Source organism: Macrobrachium nipponense, chromosome 20 (genome assembly GCF_015104395.2).
Source record: "Macrobrachium nipponense isolate FS-2020 chromosome 20, ASM1510439v2, whole genome shotgun sequence".
Taxonomy (NCBI): domain Eukaryota; kingdom Metazoa; phylum Arthropoda; class Malacostraca; order Decapoda; family Palaemonidae; genus Macrobrachium; species Macrobrachium nipponense.
Genome location: NC_061089.1, coordinates 26,138,142 through 26,159,729, shown reverse-complemented (window position 1 = coordinate 26,159,729; position 21,588 = coordinate 26,138,142). Strand labels below are relative to the sequence as shown.

Sequence of the window (21,588 nt, the reverse complement as noted above, 5' to 3'; positions counted from 1 at the left end):
TACTTACACCAGTGCTCGATTTGATGGCGGTCATTAGTGTTTTACTATCAGTGTTAACCAAGGCTTCTAAATTTCTCCCTCCTACTACCTCTTCCCACAAATGCTTGAAATATATCAATCCTTCTACAGCTTCCCCAAACACTCAGGGCATTCACCTCAATGGTGGATTTTGCCACTCTCCTGGATTTCCTAGACTTCCACCATATGGGACTTCTCCTCTTCCCATCTGTCAAAGAAATAATATAACCCAGTTGAGTATGGCCATCTTCTATGTTTCCAAATGAAGCGTCTGCATAGGCTTCCCAATAAACCCTTTCTTCTTCCATCTCACTTATTGTAACTTCGCCCATCATGCTCTTAGTTTTTCTCACAATTTTAATAAGTTTCTTCATATCCTGAGTTGTTCCTTCTTTAAATGCTTTACTTAATTCGCTAATATCATATGATATTTCTGGCATCGTGTGTAGTGATACCCAATTCAGCTGTCCTACCACTGATCTGTACTCTGTTAACTCTTTTTGTTCTAGCACTCTATTACCCGTATATCTTCTAGCCTCTGGTTCTCTTATGGAATTTATATACTGCCACTGATTAAGGGAAAATCTATTCTCCTTCTGCTCTATTACTACTCCTATATACTTGAACCTTTTACTCTCTTGTTCTCCTACTTGCAATTTCCCTTTTCAATCTCCCAATCGTTTCCTTTAAGAATCCTTCAGTTCCTCCGTAGCAAAAATCATCTACGTGTGTACACAAAATGCCTTCCAATTTATTGTTCTTTTTCCAAAAGAATATATTAGGTTCTAGTCTACTTCTCTCACCTTGAAGCTCCTTCACTACTTTCACCACTTTACAATACCATGCTTTTGCTGCATCCTTGAGCCCATAGACTGTTTTCTTCAACTTCCATAATCCCCTCCAACCATCTTCCCTTGGTGGCTTCAAGTACACTTCTCTTTGTATCTCGTCACCTTGTAAATATGCAGTTTTTGACATCCAATGTATAACAATTCCAATTTTTCACCTTTATTATGGTTAGACAGAATTTTAAAATTTCAGCATTGCATGTGGGAGCATCCTTTTCCCACTCAGCCATTTCTTCTTCAAACCCTCTAGCTACCAATCTTGCTTTACATATCCTTTCCCCCCCTTTTATCTTTTCAGTTACTATCCATCTTGTAGATATAGCTTTTTGTCCAACATCATTTACCTCCTCATATACCTGGTTATCTCTCCAACTTAGAAGTTCTTTTTCTTTAGCTTCCATTATGCTTCTATTTTCAAATCCCAGCAACACCTCCTCTTCATCTTCAATTTTTTCTACCTGACTATAATCCCTCAAGTTAACCCACCCTTTGTCACCTGACTGTGAGTCTCGTATATTGTACGAATCAGCCCATGCTTGGCTTGATCTTTTTCCTGCAAGACCTAAAATAGTCCATTCTTCTACTTGTCCTGTATCATTGTTTATAGCCCTAACTCTATTTCCCTTTTTGAATTTTGGTATCTCTTCCATTAACTCGCTTTCTATTGACCCACTTTGCCCGTTATCTTCCACTGTTTCCTCTATCACCTCTCTTTCTATAGTCTCTTCTGTGTCTGCATTCCTTCTCTCACCCATTATCTCTCTCCTTCCAGCCAATCTACTTTCCTTCATTTGGGCCATCTGACCTACCTTTCACCCATGGGATTTATCTATTCTAGCCGATATCTCTTCTGTATCTGGTGATCGTCGTTGAATCCTTGTCACATGTATCCTAGCTACTTCTCTTAAAGAATCCCCATGTTTGACTATTATTGTTTTCCCCGATACTCCCACTACCTGAGCAGGTCCTCTCCATTCATTTTCATTTTCCCTCTTATAGAATACCTCATCTCCTACCACTGCTTCTTCAAATTTATGTTCTCTGATGTTTTTGTTTAGCGCTATTCTTATTTTATTACAGGACTCATTTTTTATAAATGCTTCTCTGGCCTTGTGCATTGCATTCAGTGTGTCCCTTACCATACCCTCTTCCATCCCTTTTTCTCTGCTTGCAGGACTAGAACTTTCTTCTCCTATTAGGTTAGGCAGTGAAGGGTTTTTTCCAAATACTAATTGGTTGGGAGAGAAACCTCCATTATTCATTAAACAGTTCCTAGCACTCACTACCCATTTCAAAGCTAGGGACCAATCTACTTCCTCTTCCTCCATCATCTTCCTTACACTTCCCTTGATCATGCCTACGGTCTTTTCACATAATCCGTTGCTCCACGGAGATTCTGATGCTGTGGCTAATACTTTAATATTCCATTTTTCTGCCATCCTCCTTACTTTTTCATTTTGAAATTCTCCCCCATTATCTGACAATATTTTGGAGGGTGCTCCAAATATAGCAAACCAGCACTCAAAAAGTATCTTTATTATAGTTTCTGGTTTCTTATCTTTTATCCAACAGGCCTGACAATATCTCGTTGCCATATCCACTATTACCAAGAACTTTCTCTCTTCTATCTCTCCCACATCCATCGCTACGACTTCATTGAACGTTTTACTCCAAGAAAAGCCTACTACCGGTTGGCGGGGTTTCTTTTGTATTTTTTACAAACCTCACAATTTTAATCAGTTCCGTTAGTAACTTTCTTATTTCCTCTTTTTCTTTTTCGATTAACCCATTACTCCATTGTGCTTCCTCTGTTAGCTTCCATATTTTATCTCCACTTCCATGACCAAACTGTAAATGTAATTTCTTCATTGTGTTCTTAATTTCCCTCGGATTCTTTCCCTTCCAACCCTCCAGTAATAATTCTTCTACCTTCCTCCTCCTTATAGGCACTCTTAAATGACCCTGTTCGTCTTCTCTTAACTCTACTTTCATTCCCCCTAATACTTCTACTATGACACAATTTTCTTTCAATTTAGGTCATACCCATTTTACTCATGGTTTGCTTACCTATCAGCCAGGGTATATCACCTTGCAGAATTTCCGTCTTCAAATAAAACTTTCTGTTTTTTAGTATCACAGGTATTTCTATTATTCCTCTGGACTTATAAGATGTCTCACCAAAATTAAACACTTTATTAGACTCTGTCCTAGTGTCCCTCATTCTCCTCAACTCTTCCTGACTCAAATCCATGACAATACGTGCTAGTCACAATTCCCCGCAAACTGTTGATTTACACCCTGTGTCCAAAATTGCATCAACCACCTCCCATGATGCTTCCACTATTTTATTAACTTCTCCTACATAAACCTCTTCTTCTTCTGTCCCATTTTCTGTTTTACCTTATTTTCTTCTAGTCTTGTTTCAGTTTTCTTCCTATTATGAAAATTCTGAGGACAATCCCTAGCCCAATGCCATTCTGAGCTGCATATTGCACATACTGTTACCTTCCCTTCTTTGTTTATAGGATTTCTACCACCCCTTCCTCGGTTCCATCTTCCCCGATATCTTTGGTTTTCCCTCCCTCTCCCAGAACTGGCATTGCCTTCTGACGAACCCCACCATTCCCGTTCCTCTTTAGTCCCTAATCCCTCAAATAGTCTTTTCATTGTTGCAACACTGTTCCGTACTCTAGCTTTTCTTGCCCACAAGCCGATAATACCATTTGTTTTGATTTTTCCGTGAGATTTGCTTGCTCTATTACATGATACCCCTTGACTTCGCCTTCAAGCGCGCCTTTCCCCATTGCTCTTTCACACTCAGATGCTGCCTTCTCGTATCTAATTAAATAGTCCGCCATATTTTCACTAGATTCTTCTTCTTATTAGAAGGTATCTTTTTATTCTACCGTAATTCTCCATTACCGAGTCTTTTAGATAGGCTTTATCTAGTTTCTCTAGGATTAACTTTGGACCCTCTGTACCAGTAAGTTTATCTTTATCTAATGCTTCCACTAGCTCTCGGGCTTTCCCTTTTAAGCTCATTCTCATTTCTATCGCCGGGTATTTTGTATCTTCTCCATACAACAATAGCCAATCTTCGGCTTGACCTTTCCATTCTTTGTATTCTTCTTGTATCCCGCTAAACCTAGGACATTCCCTTCTCCATCTAGTAGTCTCCCTTTGTTCACTGTCGGATCCAGGCATCTTTGATCAACCACGCTCTGCTACCAGTTTGAATTTTGGCCTAGCCTAACTCCTTTCTTTCTCTATAAAAATGAATAATCTACCCACCTGTACGCTTTCTCCAACTCCAGTACACTCCAGAAATCACCTTAAAACACCAGCACCACAAGACTTACGACCCAAAAAACAACTCCTACCAGACAGAGAGCTCTCCCCTACCAACCACACACCACCACCACGTGCTTTCTACTGCCCCGTGTTATTGTTTACATCCTGCCGACGCCGCCGCCATCTTGTCTATGACGTCACAGCCTATGACGTCACAACACAACTTAAATACATCAACAGACACCTTCTAGAATCTACCACATGTTGTCTATATATAGGACACCCACCATATTTCAACAATGCATAAAATACCCATAACAATTATACAATATATAATCACACTTATCTATACCCATAACAATTATACAATATATAATCAGTAACCTCAGATACTAGTGCCCAGTAAAAATGAATAGAAGTAACCCCAGATAGGTCCTTGATACCTGAAGTCCTTCTGGAGGGAGGTTCTCCTTCCAAACAATAACCTCTCCACCTCTCTCTCCCCTGCTCTCCGTCTTCCATTCACTAACAAGTGGTAATTGTGCTGTTAAATTTTCATTTATTTATTTCATTAGTCATTTACATTTATTTCTCATTATTTTCTGCATGTAAAACTGTGATTATTCCCTATAAATGTATTTTTGTTAATATTTTTGGGGGGTCTGGAAAGCATTAATTGTGTTTACATAATTCCTTATTGGAATTATTGTTTTGGTTTTCGTACGTTTCGGATTTCGTGGGAGGTTCTGGAATGGATTATGTACGAAAACCGAGGTTCCACTGCATACAGTCAGTGTTAATATGCCCTAAATCATTCCAGAAATTGTGTAGCTATAATAGCTCTACCAAAAACTGCCGTAAATATTGTCAAACACACCAAGCTAAATATTACTTTGCCATGTTAGTACTATATATAAATACAGTTCATGGTAGACATATGGGTTTGCCATGGAACATGAATCAATACATACTTTGGGAATTACTCGATTGTTTGACTGTGAATTATTTGATGTCATGAACCTGGGGTTTTTGAAGGCAAATAGCTTCCTAGTTGAAGGGTGATTTGCAAATTTGCATTTTGTGTTAATAAGATTCTTCAGATTGTCTTTTGGCCAGATTACTGCTTCTTAGCCTAATTTTGCAAATTCTGTTACACATTTCAGATTACTACCACCACAAAAGTTATCCGAGAGGTCCGTCACATAGGGCCTAACGGTGAGGTAATAGAATACCCAGGAGGAGAATACGGCTCATACGTTCAATCCCCTCCTTCACAACCCGGATATGCCATGGACCCTTACCGACCTCACTCCCCGGCCAGCGAAGCTGGTGAGTTAATGCTACACTTCAAATACAACTTTTTTTATGGTAGTTTCTTAACTGGGCTCTGTATGAAGAGGAGGTACTACAGTAAAAAAAAAAAAAAAAAAAAAAGTATTCGCAGAAAGTTCACTTATTCGCTGTATTTTCTATGAGAAATATACAATTTTTTTTTCTCAATCATAATTCACTTTTTGTGATAAAACTATTGAAAAAAACCAGGTCTAAAAATTTTTAGTGGGTTTTTCTTTAGTTTTAACTAACAAAATAGGCAGTTTTAAGCATTTTTATACAGGTTTCAACTATTCATGGATTCTAGCTATTGCCCGGGGGGATCCAGTATGCATCCCCCGCAAATACAGAGGGGGAACACTGTACCAATACATACAGTAATAATGCCTTATCAGACTTTAGAGAGAGATGTCAGAGTTATATTTCAGTATTCCAATGAGGTTTAAATCTGGTTTGTTCCAAACTCCATTTCAAGAGAGGCACTAATTTTATTCCTTAGATTTAAATTTAGATGGATTGGAAATTCATGTGCACATCTGTAGTATAAGGAAGAGAAACTGTGGAAAATGTCATTGTTTATCTTTAACTTGGATGTAAAGGCCTGCTATGAAAATGTTACATTCAAGGTTGGTTATATTCCTCACAGGCTCTCGAAGCCAGTATGAAGGATATCCTCCTACGTCGAATGCAGGTTATGAATATGATCCATATTCCCGTGGTCCTCCGTCTCGTCAAGAATACCCATATGGACAAGTTGGCTACCCACCACAAAATGAAGCTGGATACAGCGGACATTTTCGGGATGCTGCAGCAGGTAACTACGTGGATCCTGGATACTTAGAACGTCCCCCAACCCCACCTTCGCCAAGTGAGCGCTCCGAGTCCCCCCCTCCTCACCGCACCATTCACCAAGGTATGCACACACACATACACATCACATTTTAGACTCAATGCTGTCTTCATTTTTCTTGATACATAGTTGTTAACACTTGTATCTCACACCAGAACTTGAAATGCTGCACAAAGATTGGAGTTAGTGTAGTAGTTTTTATTCACGACAGTTGTTAAGTACTCTCTGAGTTTGAATTTTATGTCGGCCAATATTTAAATGGACATAACAAAATTTTTGGGTAGTTGAATTGTAGTATATTGTTAGGTTAATGTTGACTATTCATTTGGTATACAGTATTTATTTATTTATTTACTTATTTTTAAAAATCTTGAGATAATTCACTGTACAGAAATTGAGGCAATAATGATAAGAGAAGGTAAATAGAATTACGTACTGTTAGTTGTCCTCTCTGTGCCTTTCCGGCTCCCTGACCCCCAGGTATGAATGGGGGCCATGGGGCCAGCAGCCTAAATCTGGTGATTTCCTCTTTATAGCTGTGAATCTTACACAACCAAATTAGTCAGGCCTTTAATTACTCCTCCTTGCTCAGCTGGCAGTACCTTGATTAGGGTGTCCAGCTCTGGGCAAGAGCATTTGCTGCCTTGTAGGTGACACCTCTAGGTAATAGCTAGGTCCACAATTGAAAATGAGGTCCTTTTCTAGATGAGGACCAGGAAATATTAGCAGTGGGACAATGGATAAGGTTTAGGGACTGATTGCTCTGTCTCCGCTTTAACACAGCGTACCTGGTGGATGATCCTGGTTAAAATCAAGTAGGCAACTGCAGGGGTCTTTGGCCTCAGCCAGCTAGGAACTATGTGGTACAGGGAACTCTCCCTTATTGTATTTAGTCTATGAATTCTTCATGGATTTAGAAATGGATCTAACTCCTGGGCATGGTGGATTATACATATATAGAATAACAGAATGTTATAGGTAAAATACCAGGAATAAATATGAATATTGTTGTTTTTTATATGAATGGAAAACGGTAGGAGCAATGAGGGAATGGTGGATGTTATGGACAAGGAATGAAAAAAAATTGGGTGCATTAGTTTCAGAAACTATTTTAGGAGCTACAGAAGAGCATGTGTCAGCAGTGATCACTAACTTTCTCTTGCCATTTGTGAGTTGAAGTCAAAAGTACCCAACAGAAAAGTTGACAGAGTAGTTAGATTTAATATAATAAAGGTTTTTGGGGAACTTCAAGGGGAAAGTGAATGTTGTAACAGTAATAGATTTACTGGTTTAATATCAAGTGTTCATCAATCTGCTGAATATGGTGTATCATGACATAAATCCTTGGATATCAGTTGAGACCTTGGATTCAATAAACAGACAAAAGCAAAAGATACATGAAGACAAATTTCAGATATAAGATGAAGAATACAAAGCACTTTGTGCTAAGTACTGTATATTTCTGCATGTAATGACATTTAAATCTTAAAATTCATCCCTAAAAATTGGGGTTTGTCATATACTACCAGTCTAAAAATCAACTTTGAATTCTAAGTGATGTGTATAGGTAGTCTAGCCTAAGCCTTGGTGCGATGACTACTGACGTGCATGTATGAGGTGGATGCTGGTCACCAACCGGGCTTGGAACCTTGTGATGCACCAGTCTTTTTTTTAACTGCCTTGAAGAGTTGACTTTTGTATTACCTAATATATATTAATGGCATATTTGAGATATGATTCCGTATCAAATAAATCAGCTTTTATGTATGCAAGCCCAGCGGAGAAAATATAAAAACTGAGCAGTGGTTGCATTCACAGAAACACGCATCTTTTGGTAAACTTTCAGAAATTTTAATGGTATTGTAATTACAGTAAATAACATTGGGATAATGTAATGTTATTTTTTCAATGAAAATGAATAAATGATCATTTTGGTGAAATTACACAATTTTGAATTACATACAACTGTTAAGAACCATTCAGTCATATGAACGATAATTATCGCATGGTAGACTAACCTCTTTGCCTCCATCTCTTTATCCCATCTTCTATGAGTTACATTACTGATCTGGTTACTTGGATGAAAAGGTAGGTTAAGCTAGGAATCGAACTTAACCCAATCCCAAACTTTTTAAGAATGGAAGAATCTTCTTGGAGAATCAAGAGGCAGAACATGTGGGAATTTGAAGAGTATACCCAAAAAATACATAAGCTCAAACCAGCTGGGCTGGGCTAAGAATTCCAACACTTAGGCTAGGATAAGATGGAGAGATATGTTTTCCCAATCTAGGTTAGGCCTAGGACCCAACCACCTAAGCTAGGATAAGTCAGTAAGGGAAGGTTCAAACTAGCTCACCCATTGTAGCCTATGCTAGGCTAGCCTAAGAACTTATCCACTTAGTCTTGCTACATAAGAATTCTACCACTTAGGCTAAGCTAAGATGGAAAGGAAGATTTGAACTAACCAGACTGTGCTATGCTAGGCCAAGAACCCAGCCCTTTGTAAGGTTAAAAACAAACTTCCTTATGCTAGGAGATGGTTAAGGCAGATTCGAACTAGCTTGGGTAGGCTAAGAACTCAACGACTTAGGGCACGCTAAGATAGATAATAAAACAGGTTCAACTAGGTAGGATAGGCCAGGCTAGAACTCAACAACTTGCTAGGCTAAGAACTCAACCACTTAAGCTAGGTTAAGGTGGTTAAGTTAGCTTTGAACTAGTTAGGCTAGGCTAAGAACTCGACCACTTAGGTTAGGTTAAGGTAGGTTTGAACCAGTTAGGCTAGGCTAAGAATTCAACCACTTAGGCTAGGTTAAGGTAACTTTAAACTAGTTAGGCTAGGCTTAGAACTCAACCACTTGCTGGGCTAAGAACTCAACGACTTAGGCCAGGCTAAGATGGTTAAGGCATGTTCGACTAGCTAGGCTAGGTCAGACTAAGAACTCAATCACTTAGGCTAGGTTAAATCAGAAAGGCCAGCAGTTCCTTACCTCCCTTTGCCTTGAAGCCTTCTTGGTCTAGCCTCAAATACCTAACCAGAGAGTAGGTCTGAATCCCAATGAATGCCCGATAGCTTGGTTAAATGAATCCATTGACTGGCATTTGCAGGACGTTCCGAATTACCATTGGGTAGGTTGTACCAGAAGAACTATGCTTTTGAATACTGCGATGAACCACATACATGAATGTGGGATGAATCATATACAGGCAGTCCCCGGGTTACGACGGGGGTTCCATTCTTGAGACGCGTCATAAGCTTAAAATTGTCGTAAGCCGAAAATCGTCGTAAGCCGGAACATCGTAAAAAATCCTAAGAAAACCTTACTTTTAATGCTTTGGGTGCATTGAAAACTATGCAAATTGCATTCTTATTGCATTTTTCATCAAAAAAAAAATTCAAATATTGATTATTTTGCATTTTTGCTGTCATATTTCATCTGCTAGATGAGCGTTGTAGGCGTCGTAACCCTTGAACATGCGTCGTAACTCTGGAAATAATGTTTGATGAATATAATTGAGAAGCACCTTAACCTCGGAATACCTTGTTCGCCTTGGTAATCAATGGGGTTTCTAAAATAATTCCCCCAGATATAACCTATACCCTATTTGTAGATGACCTGTCAATTTCCTTTGCAGCATCAAGGATGGCAGTGGCTGAACGCCGCCTTCAGCTCTGCATTGATAATATAGTAAAATGGGCTGAGGTTAATGGTTTTAGATTTTCTGCCAGTAAAACGATAACTATGCACTTTTGTCGTATAAGGGGAATCCACCCTGATCCAGATCTATTCATTCATAGGCAGAGAATTCCTTGTGTTGGTGAAACAAGGTTTCTTGGTTTGATTTTTGATAGTAAGCTGACTTGGATTCCACATCTGAAATATGTTAAGGCAAAATGCTTGAAAGCAATGAATTTGCTGAAAGTCGTGTCTCACACTTCGTGGGGTGCAGACCGAACTCAGATGTTGAGATTATATAAAGCCTTGGTCTTTTCAAAATTAAGTTATGGGTGTGAGGTGTACACTTCTGCGAAGCCAAATAGCCTTAAAATGCTCAACTCAATTCATCATGGAGGAATACGATTATGTACAGGAGCATTTAAATCATCTCCCACCGAGAGCATGCTTGTAGATGCTGATGAGGTGCCACTGGATCTTCATTACAAGCGTCTGCTGGTTCAGAGCTGGTATAGATTCCAGAGGCTACCTAGGTCTTTAACCAGCATTTGTATGAAAAATGAAAGGCATTGGCAGTTTTATGAAAATCACCCCAAGCAAACCTCATCCATTTGCTTTTAGAGTAAATTTTATTGTCCGTGAATTAAATATGCCAAGAATCGAGATTTTACCAGCAAAATATTCAGTTAGTCCCCCCTGGAACTTTCCAGAGGTAAAATTTTGTAGATATTTTAACTTTACCAAGACAGAATTGTCCAGTGAGGCCATGCGGTCAATATTTTTAGAACATTCCGTGCAACATGATGACTCCATTGCAGTTTTCACGGATGGCTCAAAGTCAGATGCTGGCGTCGGCTTTGGTGTAGCCTTCCCTGATGTAGAGAGAAGTGGCAGGTTATCATCTGTTGCATCGATTTTTACAGCAGAATTATATGGAATTTTAAAAGCTTTAAAGGAAGTTTTAATTCGGAATGAAAATAATTTTATTATATATTGTGACTCAAGAAGTGTTCTTCAGTCACTGGAAATTTTTAACCCTTTAAACCCTCTGATTTTAGATATATTGGAATGGTTGCTTTTACTAAAAAGAAGAGGGAAAGAAATAAAGTTCTGTTGGGTGCCTTCCCATGTTGGGGTGGCTGGGAATGAGAAAGCTGACCAACTTGCAAAGTCTGCAGTCAGCTCCTCAGAACCCACAAGATGCCTACTACCATATCGGGGATCTGTATCCTCTAGTAGGTCAGAGAGTTAAAAAATGTTGGCAGTCCCAGTGGGAGGATATTTTAAATAATCAAAAAATGCGGTAGTAATCACGTCATCAGTGTCTCCTTGGTCATATCCGTATATGCCAAGGAGACAAGAAACGATGTTGTGCTGATTGAGGATTGGACATACAAGACTCACCCATGGGTTCTTGATGTCTCGTGAAAATCCTCCGTTTTGCGAGAACTGTACTGTGCCCTTGACTGTGAGACATTTGCTGGTTGAATGTCCCAGATTCTTGAATTTGAGACATAGGTTACTGTCTTGGGGTCGTGACAGAGTAGGTAATTTTATCCTAGCTACCAAATTCTTGGAAAGGATTGTAATATAGAGCAGTATATATTTTTATGAGGGGAGGTGGCCTCCTTAACAAATTTAAAATTATTACAGATTGTCTATGTAAGAACTTATATATGAACAAAATTTTTATATAATATATTTATAGATCTTTTTATATGAAGTTTATCAAAAATTTAATTTTTTTATATTTAATTTATTTCGGTGTCAATTACCCAGATGTTGTGATGCCAGATATAATACACAATCAATCAATCAATCAATCAACCTCGGAATGTCGTAACCCGAACCCGTCGTAACCCGGGGACTGCCTGTATAAGGCGGTCCCCCGGGTTACGACGGTTCCGGCTTACGACGTTCCGAGGTTACGACGCTTTTTCTTAAATATTCAAAGGTAAAATCCGTCCTGGGCTACAACTCTTGTTCCGAGGTTACGACGCTGACGCTTCCGACGCTCCGAGTTAACGACGCTTTTAAAAAACGCATACTATGATAAAAATCCTTTATAGTTTAGCACAGTATATTAATAAGAATAAGTTTCTGGTTAGATTACAACAAAAATTTTGAGGTTATGATGATTTTCGACACTTTTTATGTCGTATTTTTCTGTTTTTTAGTGACGCCTCATATGCGGAACTAGTTTCCGAGCGAATGAATACATACTAGCTTGCGGTGCGCAAAGTTTACATATAACAGTCCAAAAGTGCAAATAATGAAAAAATCATTGCTTGTTTCCATAATAATAACAAAACGAAGTTTCTGGTTAGATTACAACGCAAATTCCAAGTATCCAAAGAGAGACATTATCCAGTAATTTGATCAGAGAGAGAGAGGCGTCTTCCGACGCTCCGAGTTAAGGACAGAGAAGTGTTCGTTTCGTTAAACGGCCTCTGACTCATGCCAGTAAATGTTTTGTTGATACTAATAATATAAGCCTATTTAAAGATACGTTTACTTTAATAGGTCTATATGATACGTAAATAGTAATCAACTGTTCTTGTAGCCCTCAAGATTTGGCAAAATCGAAGTATCCAAAGAGAGACATTATCCAGTACACTGGAACCTTGACATACGAATTTAATTTGTTCCGTTACCATCGTCGTATATCAAAACAGTTGTATCTCAAAGCATTTTTTCCCATTTAAAATAATGTAATATGTATTAATCCGTTCTAGCGCTATGAAACCACACCTAAATACAGCTAAATTACATATAATATACACAATTTATACACAAATAAATGAGTAATAACATACACAATAAAAAAAAGAAAGGAATTTTACTTATCACAACGAAAGATGACGTGAGGCCAGCAGGGGGAGGAGGTAGGGAAGGGTTTCAGGGAACGATTTGCTCTCTTTTTATTTACGTATGTACACTAGAATAAACTACGTAATAAACACAAATGAAATAACATTGCTAAACTAATTTTTATTTATATTTTTTTAATCAGTTCGTAGTTTAGAAATAATGGTGATGCCTTTGGAAGGTTTTTATAGCTTCCTTCTGCTTGATGATTGTGGATATTGTAGAAGGATTTCGACCATACTCGTTTGCCAAATCGACGATACGAACGCCATGTTCATGCTTTGCTATAATTTCATGTTTTGCTTCCATCGAAATAATTTTCTTGGGCTGTTTCTTATCACCTGCTTTGTCTTTTAAAAAAAACTTTGGGACCCATGGTTAATAATAAAATAGACAAAATAACACGAAAAATAGGCACAAATACAACGAACTAAACAACGACATGTTAACGATGCAGCACCAACAAACAGACTGAACGCCATTTATCGGTCGCCTATACAACTATCACATCGTAAAATCGTATCTCAAATATTTCGTTGTATATCAAAGCATATATTTTCGCAAATTTTCTGTTGTATCTCAAAATATTCGTATATTAGGGCAATCGTATGTCAAGGTTCCAGTGTAATTTGATCAGAGAGAGAGAGAGAGAGAGAGAGAGAGAGAGAGACGAGAGAGAGAGAGGAGAGAGAGAGAGAGAAGGAAGAGAAGAGAGCCGAGAGACGAGAGAGAGAGATGAGAGAGAAGAGAGAGAAACGTCTTGGCAACAATGGTCTCGGGGATTGACGTAACGTTTATTTTCTGAACAGATAGGACAGAGAAGTGTTCGTTTCATTAAACAGCCTCTGACTCATGCCAGGAAATGTTTTGTTGATACTAATATATAAGCCTATTTAAAGATACGTTTACTTTAATTAGTCTATATGATACGTAAATAGTAATCAACTGTTCTTGTAGCCCTCAAGATTTGGCAAAATCACTCCAGGTTGTACTTAAAACTTCAAGAATGTAGTGTCACCAGAGGATTACAATAGTTTTTACCTTCAAGAACCAGCATTTTTTTATGAAAATAACTCCAGGTTGTACATAAAACTACATGAAACAACATGTAGTGTAACCAAAGGATTACAAGTAAGGTTTTTATAACTTTTTATTAGTTTAAGACATATTTCTAAACGTCGTTCCGGCTTACGACGATTTTCGGGTTACGACGCGTCTCAAGAACGGAACCCCCATCGTAACCCGGGGACTGCCTGTATAAGGATATGGGATGAATCACGTACATGGACATACGATGGGTCAAGTACATGGTCATGCAGTGAATCTCGTACATAGACATGCGTTGGGTCAAGTACATGGTCATGCAATGAACCACGTACATGGGACGAGTGATGACTTACGTAAACAGTCGTGTGATGTAGAACGATCTACAAGGGAACAACATGGAGAAGACCATCCTTGTCAAGAAGTCTCCCGACCCTTTGCTCTGGAGGAAACATGAAGAAAGTAGGACCTCAATCACATACACAGTTGTGATATATAGAATGATCCAAGCGAGAACAGAAGTGCTGAATTCTCCAACGGGAGGGGGAGTGGGGGAAGAGGAGGAAAAGACACCTTGTACTAAGCACAGAGTTCAGCCAATCAACCAACTCTTGAAAGAACATCTCTGATGGGTTGGCAACCGACTGCGATGACGTCATGGACGAGGCTGGGAGTGACGTCACAGCAACGACTGGTGGGAGAGACGTCACTGAAGTGGATGTCATAGGTAGAGAAGTACTGAGAGTGACGTCACGGCATTTCGACTGTTAGCCCAAGTCAAAGATCTCTGTGACAGCGAAGATGAGAAAAGATCTTCTTTCGTCTACAGCAACTGGAGGGTCTCCCCTGGACATGTACACACGAAGAGTAGTGAAGAATTTACCAAGAAAATCCATTGCTGAAGGAAGTGGAAGAAAGATCTCCCCCTCAATTTAACGCAGTGCCATCAAACTATGCAGACAAAAAAAGCCCTTACATCATAGGCCCATTCGTGATATCACACAGCAGATTACTCTTACAGAGGGAGAAAAAACATTGTGGAGTGCTGAAAAACATTAATACAAAACTGTATGACAATTTTATTTCATATGACATAGGGTGCCAAGAGAACATCATAGGGAGACGATATCCACACATCAGAAAAGCTATCCATAAGGTGGTTATCCCCGTGTGATGACGTAGTATTGTCGGTGAGCAAGAAGGAGCTCTGATGACAGAAAGGAGCACACTGCCAACAGTACTGATGGGTTTCAAACTCACTCTTCACAGCACCAACGAGCATACCAAAAAAATAGTGAAGTGGCATCTCTGTCAGGGGCAGGTGAAGCAGAGGGGCTCCTGAGTTCTGAGCAGAACGCAGCTGCCCGCCAGACTTCCAGCCAAGAAGCAGGGCTGACAACTGAAGAGCCTGAATTAAAGAACATGCTCTCTCTCACAGGAAAGATGATTCTATCCTGTAAGAGTAAAAAAGAATTATATTTATCTGTAAGGATAAAGGGAAGAAAGGGAGTGAGCTGTATGACCCCTGCCCCTCCCCACCAAAATGATGGAAAAGAGACAAGACAGCAATCATGACTGGTCCTGCAAGCAGGTGGGAAAAACGCAATCAAATGCGCCATTAAAATTTGTGTTGAAGTGTAGGAATGTACTCCTATGCTAGGCAGCCAAATCCTAGCATAACATCCCTGTCTGCAACACAAACCTCTTAACGTCTCAAACATCCTGAAACACACACATTCAGAAAGAATGAAAACATTACCATGTTCCCAGAAAATATGTAACTAGATAAAATCAAAGATACATAAAACATTAATGTCATATAATATACAAATGTTTTCAAAATATCTTCAATATAACAAATGTAAAAAAACAAAATGTTGCTGGCTCCTCTCTCCCCCTGAATGAGCAATACCCCCTTGGGAGACGGACCAGCAATACACAACACAGCCAATGACGAAGCAGAGGAAAAGGCGAGAGGCACATCTACTGCAAGCTGCACCTGTCCCAAAGGAAGGTCAACACAGTAATCATGGAAAGCCGTCTAAAAACGTTGATGTCCAGGGGACTTCTGGGCTGGATAAATATGAATCAAACCACAGACTTAGGTAAAAAAATTAGCTTTTGGGGGGAGGAGAGCAAAGCAAAGTCAACTCTCCAAGGTAGTTAAAGAAAGACTGGTGTGCACAAGGTTCCAAGTCCGGCTGGTGACCAGCATCCACCTCGTTTACACACGAGTTGCCAGATGCCACAGATCCCTTGCTTTGCAATCTTCAATTGTTTTTTAATGACTTTCCAGCTGGCACTAAAAGATTATCCTATTGTTAAGACAAGGTTGTTCTGCGTATGAACAACTACTGGGCATGAAAGAACATATTTGAATGTTGTTTCCTCCCATGGTTATCTTTAAACAAAAATTGATGCCTAAACAAAAATTCCTGAATGCTATTGTTGTCCAAGTTCACGAAAGCATTAATAGTGCAAATGGCACATGACCACTATGATTGTATTTTATAAAACAATAGTAACTTGAGAATACTTACTGTACGCACAATATTAATGGATACAGTAAAGTAAAGCATAACTTTTTAAAAGATCCATGGAAAAGATGCATATTTGTCACGTTTGTATTTTATATAACATACTAATACATATGTGAATATTTTTTATCTCGTAAAATTAGCTTTTGGTCTTCAAAAGTCACATGAAATGTGTGTATATAAGGTAAACAAAAGCTAATCTATACACAGATGTTGTAATTTAGCAGTCAACTTATACTACATATGTAAAGTAAGTTCATGAAAATTTGCCACAATTATGTACCTTGTCTTATCTAAAGGTCGTCTTATACACGGAAAAATATGGTAGTATACTTGAAAAGTTTAATGAAAATCAAGAGAGATTATTTGGATGAACCAGCTGATGATGTTGATAAAGCCATGCACTCAGAGTGGCATTGGTGTTAGGATTGCTACAGAATTAATGAGATATTGGTGGGTGGAAAGAAAGAAGAAAATGCACTGTCAAATGGAGAGATGGGTTAGTAAAATCAGCAGGAGAGGAACTGAAACAATTTTACTAATAGCACAGTACACAGTTTGTGAAGTGGAATCGGTAATGAAACTTAGGAGATAGAAAACACCAGGTTATGAAGGAATCACTGTTGAGATGATTTTAGCTGAAACTTCATGACACCTTATGCACTTAGTAAGTTATTTTCCACAGTATTAGATGAAACAAAACCTATGATTGGTTACTGGAAGTCATAATAAAGGCACCAAAGAAAGGTGACTTGACAGAATGTGGTAACTGTAGAGGCATTGCACTTGTTAGGATTGCAATAAAAAATATTCAGTATGTTTAGTGTCAGGATGATAAAAGACATTGATAAAATACCTAGAGATGAAAATCTGGTTTTAGAAAAAGCCTGAGTTGCACAAATCAAATTAAGACATTCTGCAGCAATGTATGGAGTTTAAAAATATCCTTCAGATGGCTGTTTTTTTATTATAGGAATGCATTTGATATCATCTGAAGACCAATATTACAGAAGGTGGTGTGTCACAATGGTATCTAATTGATTGTGCAAAGGGAAATTATCCATGAATGAAGTAGATACAAAAATTTTGCTGTTGGGGACTATTTAGGTTAATTTACAATAGATAGTGGGATTTTACAATGGATAGTTATTTCAGTTAAGATTTTGCCCTTCTCAGATATTTTATGAGAAAAAGCTGTCCGAGATAGAAGAATTTTTGGAGTTTTGGAGGTAAATAACATTAAACACTTGATAAGTCTTAGAATATTCAGAAGAATCTGTTTTAATCAGCAACATACTACATACTAGAATTACAAAGATGGCTTCATAGAATGTATGATATATCTTGCGAGATGGGATTCAAAATAGTAAATCTAAGAAAAATAGAAGTAATGATTACTTTCTCACTTTTCACCTTCAAATATTTTATCAGGATTGTTCATTGGGTAATAGCATGGCACCGGATTGAATGTGAGTGTATGTTATTCTTATTTGGAGGTTAGTGGTGGAAAGCATGCCTTTTCACTCTGAAATGTTTGTCATTCCTCGTCCTCTGTTCTTAGGTTGATATTGATGTATTGGCGACCCATAAGGCATAAAGGAAGAGTGGGTACTTGTAGTACATTGGAAGCATGACATACAAAAAAGAAGCAGACAGTTTTCTTCATTAATTGTAAATTGAGGACTATAACTTTTTGTCCTGTAGTACATCAAGCCATCTTGAGTACCAGACCAACTTTTTGAAGCTAGTAGTGTATTTACCACTGGGTTCACAGCATTAATGCTTATAACTGTCAAACTACATGTAGTACACAAATTCAGACTTGACAATTTAAATGCTTTACAATATTCTCTTATACTGTAACTCCATTTCCATACATTATACCTTGCCTCTACCGTAATTATTTGGGATGAATTTTACCTACTGTTAAAGATAGCTATATCTTTGCACCGGCAGGCAAGAAGATGTAGCTATCTTTAACAGAAGGTAAGTATCCAAATAATAAATTTTAGTAATTAATCTTTATATTTTTGTCTTTGCCCTTAGTTATAGGACACACTTGATTAAAGGTGAAATGCAACCTAGAAAACATGTATACCAATGTCAGTGATGTATCTCAAGATTTATGATAGTCTTTCCTTTTATAAGTGGAACGTTAAACTGCACAGTATTTTATTCTAGTAGTCACTGGAAATTTGTAATTGTATTGAGATTTGCATGATTTTAAGTAGATTTTAGTCTTGTAAGTTAATAAGTGTGGGTATTTTAGGATACTTCCATTCTCTGTGTAGTACTCCAAGTGTTTTATGAAACACTTTTGAACATATTTCTTAAGTAAACTCAAGATCTCTAAGGTTCCTGTCGGGTTCTGCTTTGTTTTCACTTGGCTCTCCAGCCAGCCAGAATTGGTAAGTTCATATTTGTTTTTTCTTTTTCTTTTTTTCCCACTTTTAGCACTGGAATGTATAAAGAGAGGACTAGCCTAGGTACTTGCCTATCTCCTTTTCAGTTATTGAATCAGTTAAGGTGATTTGTTTGGTATTGGTGAATTTTATTGAATGGTTTTATTGATTTCATTTATAATATTTAGCTTAGTTCTTATTGATTTTCAAAACGGTAAGTTGATTTTACTGGAACAGCAACCATAGTATTGGTGTTATGAAGTGCCTTGTACTTTCAAACATAGAAGTATTACTCATTAGGTATCTACCACACTGCCAGCAATTTTTATTTTTCAAAATCAGTGTATGAAGAATTGAAAATGAAGATAATTTAGGAACCCCCACTATTTGTTGCCATTTTCTGTCCTTTTTCCCACTTCTGGTAAACCGGCTATATTCTTATTCATACATCTCTATCGTCATACATCTTATAATCTTATACTAATGCCAAAAACGCTACAATTTTTCTTGATCTTAAAATTCTTCTTTTGGTATTTTAGAAATAATGAAAGATATATGCAAAAGGGGAATTGGTGCTTAAACATAGGTGAAAGCATGGACTATCCAAATTATAGTTCTGGTAGATCTGTCTCCCTCTATTCACTTCAGTTATATATTAGTATGCTTACTCTAATTTCTGCTCAGAATTCTAGTTTTTAGTGATGCTAACCTCTTTTCTTATACCATTAAAAGCTGATGATATGTTTGTTTCATAGTTGTTGCTTGTGCTACTTTTAATATAAAATACCTCTTGCTAGACTTTTGGATACTCAGAAGGCTCAAAATAATTTTGCTATGTCTACTGCAATGACACTCTGTCCGAAAAACCTTTTTAACAAGGGTTTATATTTAGTGAATTTATCAACATTTTACATGTAAAATGGCTAATCCGTTCCAAGCCCTCCAAAAACACCCCAGTAAATTATATTTCCAGGCCTAAAACACATGTTCTAGGGTTACAACGCCGATCCGACAGAAGAAATACGACTCCAAAAAGGCAAAATACTGTACGTACATACTTGAGTAATATTCAACTGCATGTAATGTTCAACCCCATTTTTACTGCATATATTAGGACTTTAGCATATGTCCCTTAGCAATAAGCCTAGCCTATGTTAGCAGTTGCTACTGTAGCCTAGTCTATGATTCTGACATCTAAACCTAAGAGCTAAAAGCTTAGAATATGCCAATAGAATGTATAAATAATCAGTATGTACTAATTTCAAATAATTATTAATTAATCATTATCTATAATACACAAACAAACAAAAAACAAACCTTCCAATCGATTGTTTACATTCAGCTCTTACCCGTCTTACGAGTATCGAACGAGCCCCAAGCAATCATTTTTCCTAGCACACAGTAAGCCATAAATTGTCATTATTATCTCTCTTCAACTAATGAAACTACCAAACAGTATAATAACCATTCATTTCTATTCTCTATTCTTTATTCTATCTTTACCTAATGGAGATACCGAGTTACTGACAGCTATAATGAAACATACGTATACGTAACGTAATAATAAAACAGAAGAAGAATTCTAAAAAATACGTATTTGTTGGCAGTCTGATTTATTTTACATTTTATGATATCTAATTCACAATTTTTTCATTAAATGTATTGCATGTACTCATTTCAAATAATTATTAAGTAACCATTAACAATAATAAACCCCCCCCAAAAAAAAGCTTCCAAACGTCTGTTTACATCCAGCACTTAAGAGTATCGAACGATCGACAAGCAATCACTTTACACAGTAAGCCATAAATTTTCATCATCTCTCTTCAACTACTGAAACTACCAAACAGTATACTGTAATAACCATTCATTTCTATTCTTTATTCTATCTTTACCTAATGTTTTTTTTTTATTAAATGTATTGCATGAATAAGTTTTTCAATTTACAGCATCCTTTTACCAATAGAATACTTAAAGTACAAGGGGTAGATGCTGACCAATAGGAGAGCAGGACCTTATGGGGTGACTAGCCATAGGAACCAATGGGAGAGCGGGAGGATGGTGGCGAGTTTACTCAGTTGGCGGCGCGGGAGTTTCAAAATTGTTCTCGGTGGTCCAGGCGAATCTCGGGACTTTACAGCAACAACCTTTCGTATCTTGAAAACTTTTCGTATGTAGAGCAGTAAAATTTTTCGCATTGGCTTTCGTATCTCGAGTTTTTCGTAAGTAGAGCCTTTTGTATCTCGAGGTACTACTGTACTTTCTTCAGTCATTTGTCTTAATTTCTCTGTTAAAATCCTATTATACACTTTTACCAACATACTAAGTAATGTAATGCCCATATAATATTCACAGTTTGTAATTTACCTTATCCTTACACAAAAGAAATATTTTTTTCAATTTTTCCTTTGGAAATTTTACCATTCAAACAAGTTATTCTCAGTGCTCTGACTCTTATCAGACTTTCACCAACATACCACAGCCAATCACTTGTAATCATATCAGGTGTTGGCACCTTTTCCATTCTTTGTTGAACTCCTTACATCTTCAAGAATCACTGAATTCTGATTAGACAATGCATTAAAGAGGCATAAAAGGCCATGATAATAATGAAACTTACAAAATACCAGCTTGTACTGCCGTATATAGTAACAATTTCAGATATATTTCCAGTCTACTTGAGCATTTTGGTGGAAAAATGCAATAATGCATGCAACAAGC

General features: G+C 37.7%; 1 protein-coding gene across 1 annotated transcript in view; it reads left to right on the top strand.

Moving 5' to 3' along the window:
- Positions 1 to 21,588, top strand: part of LOC135223702 (uncharacterized) — a 331,013-nt gene that overhangs the window by 122,958 nt on the left and 186,467 nt on the right. The window contains 2 exon segments of the mRNA XM_064262426.1: positions 5,321 to 5,486; positions 6,136 to 6,303. Of these exon segments, the coding sequence (XP_064118496.1) occupies positions 5,321 to 5,486; positions 6,136 to 6,303 (334 nt within the window).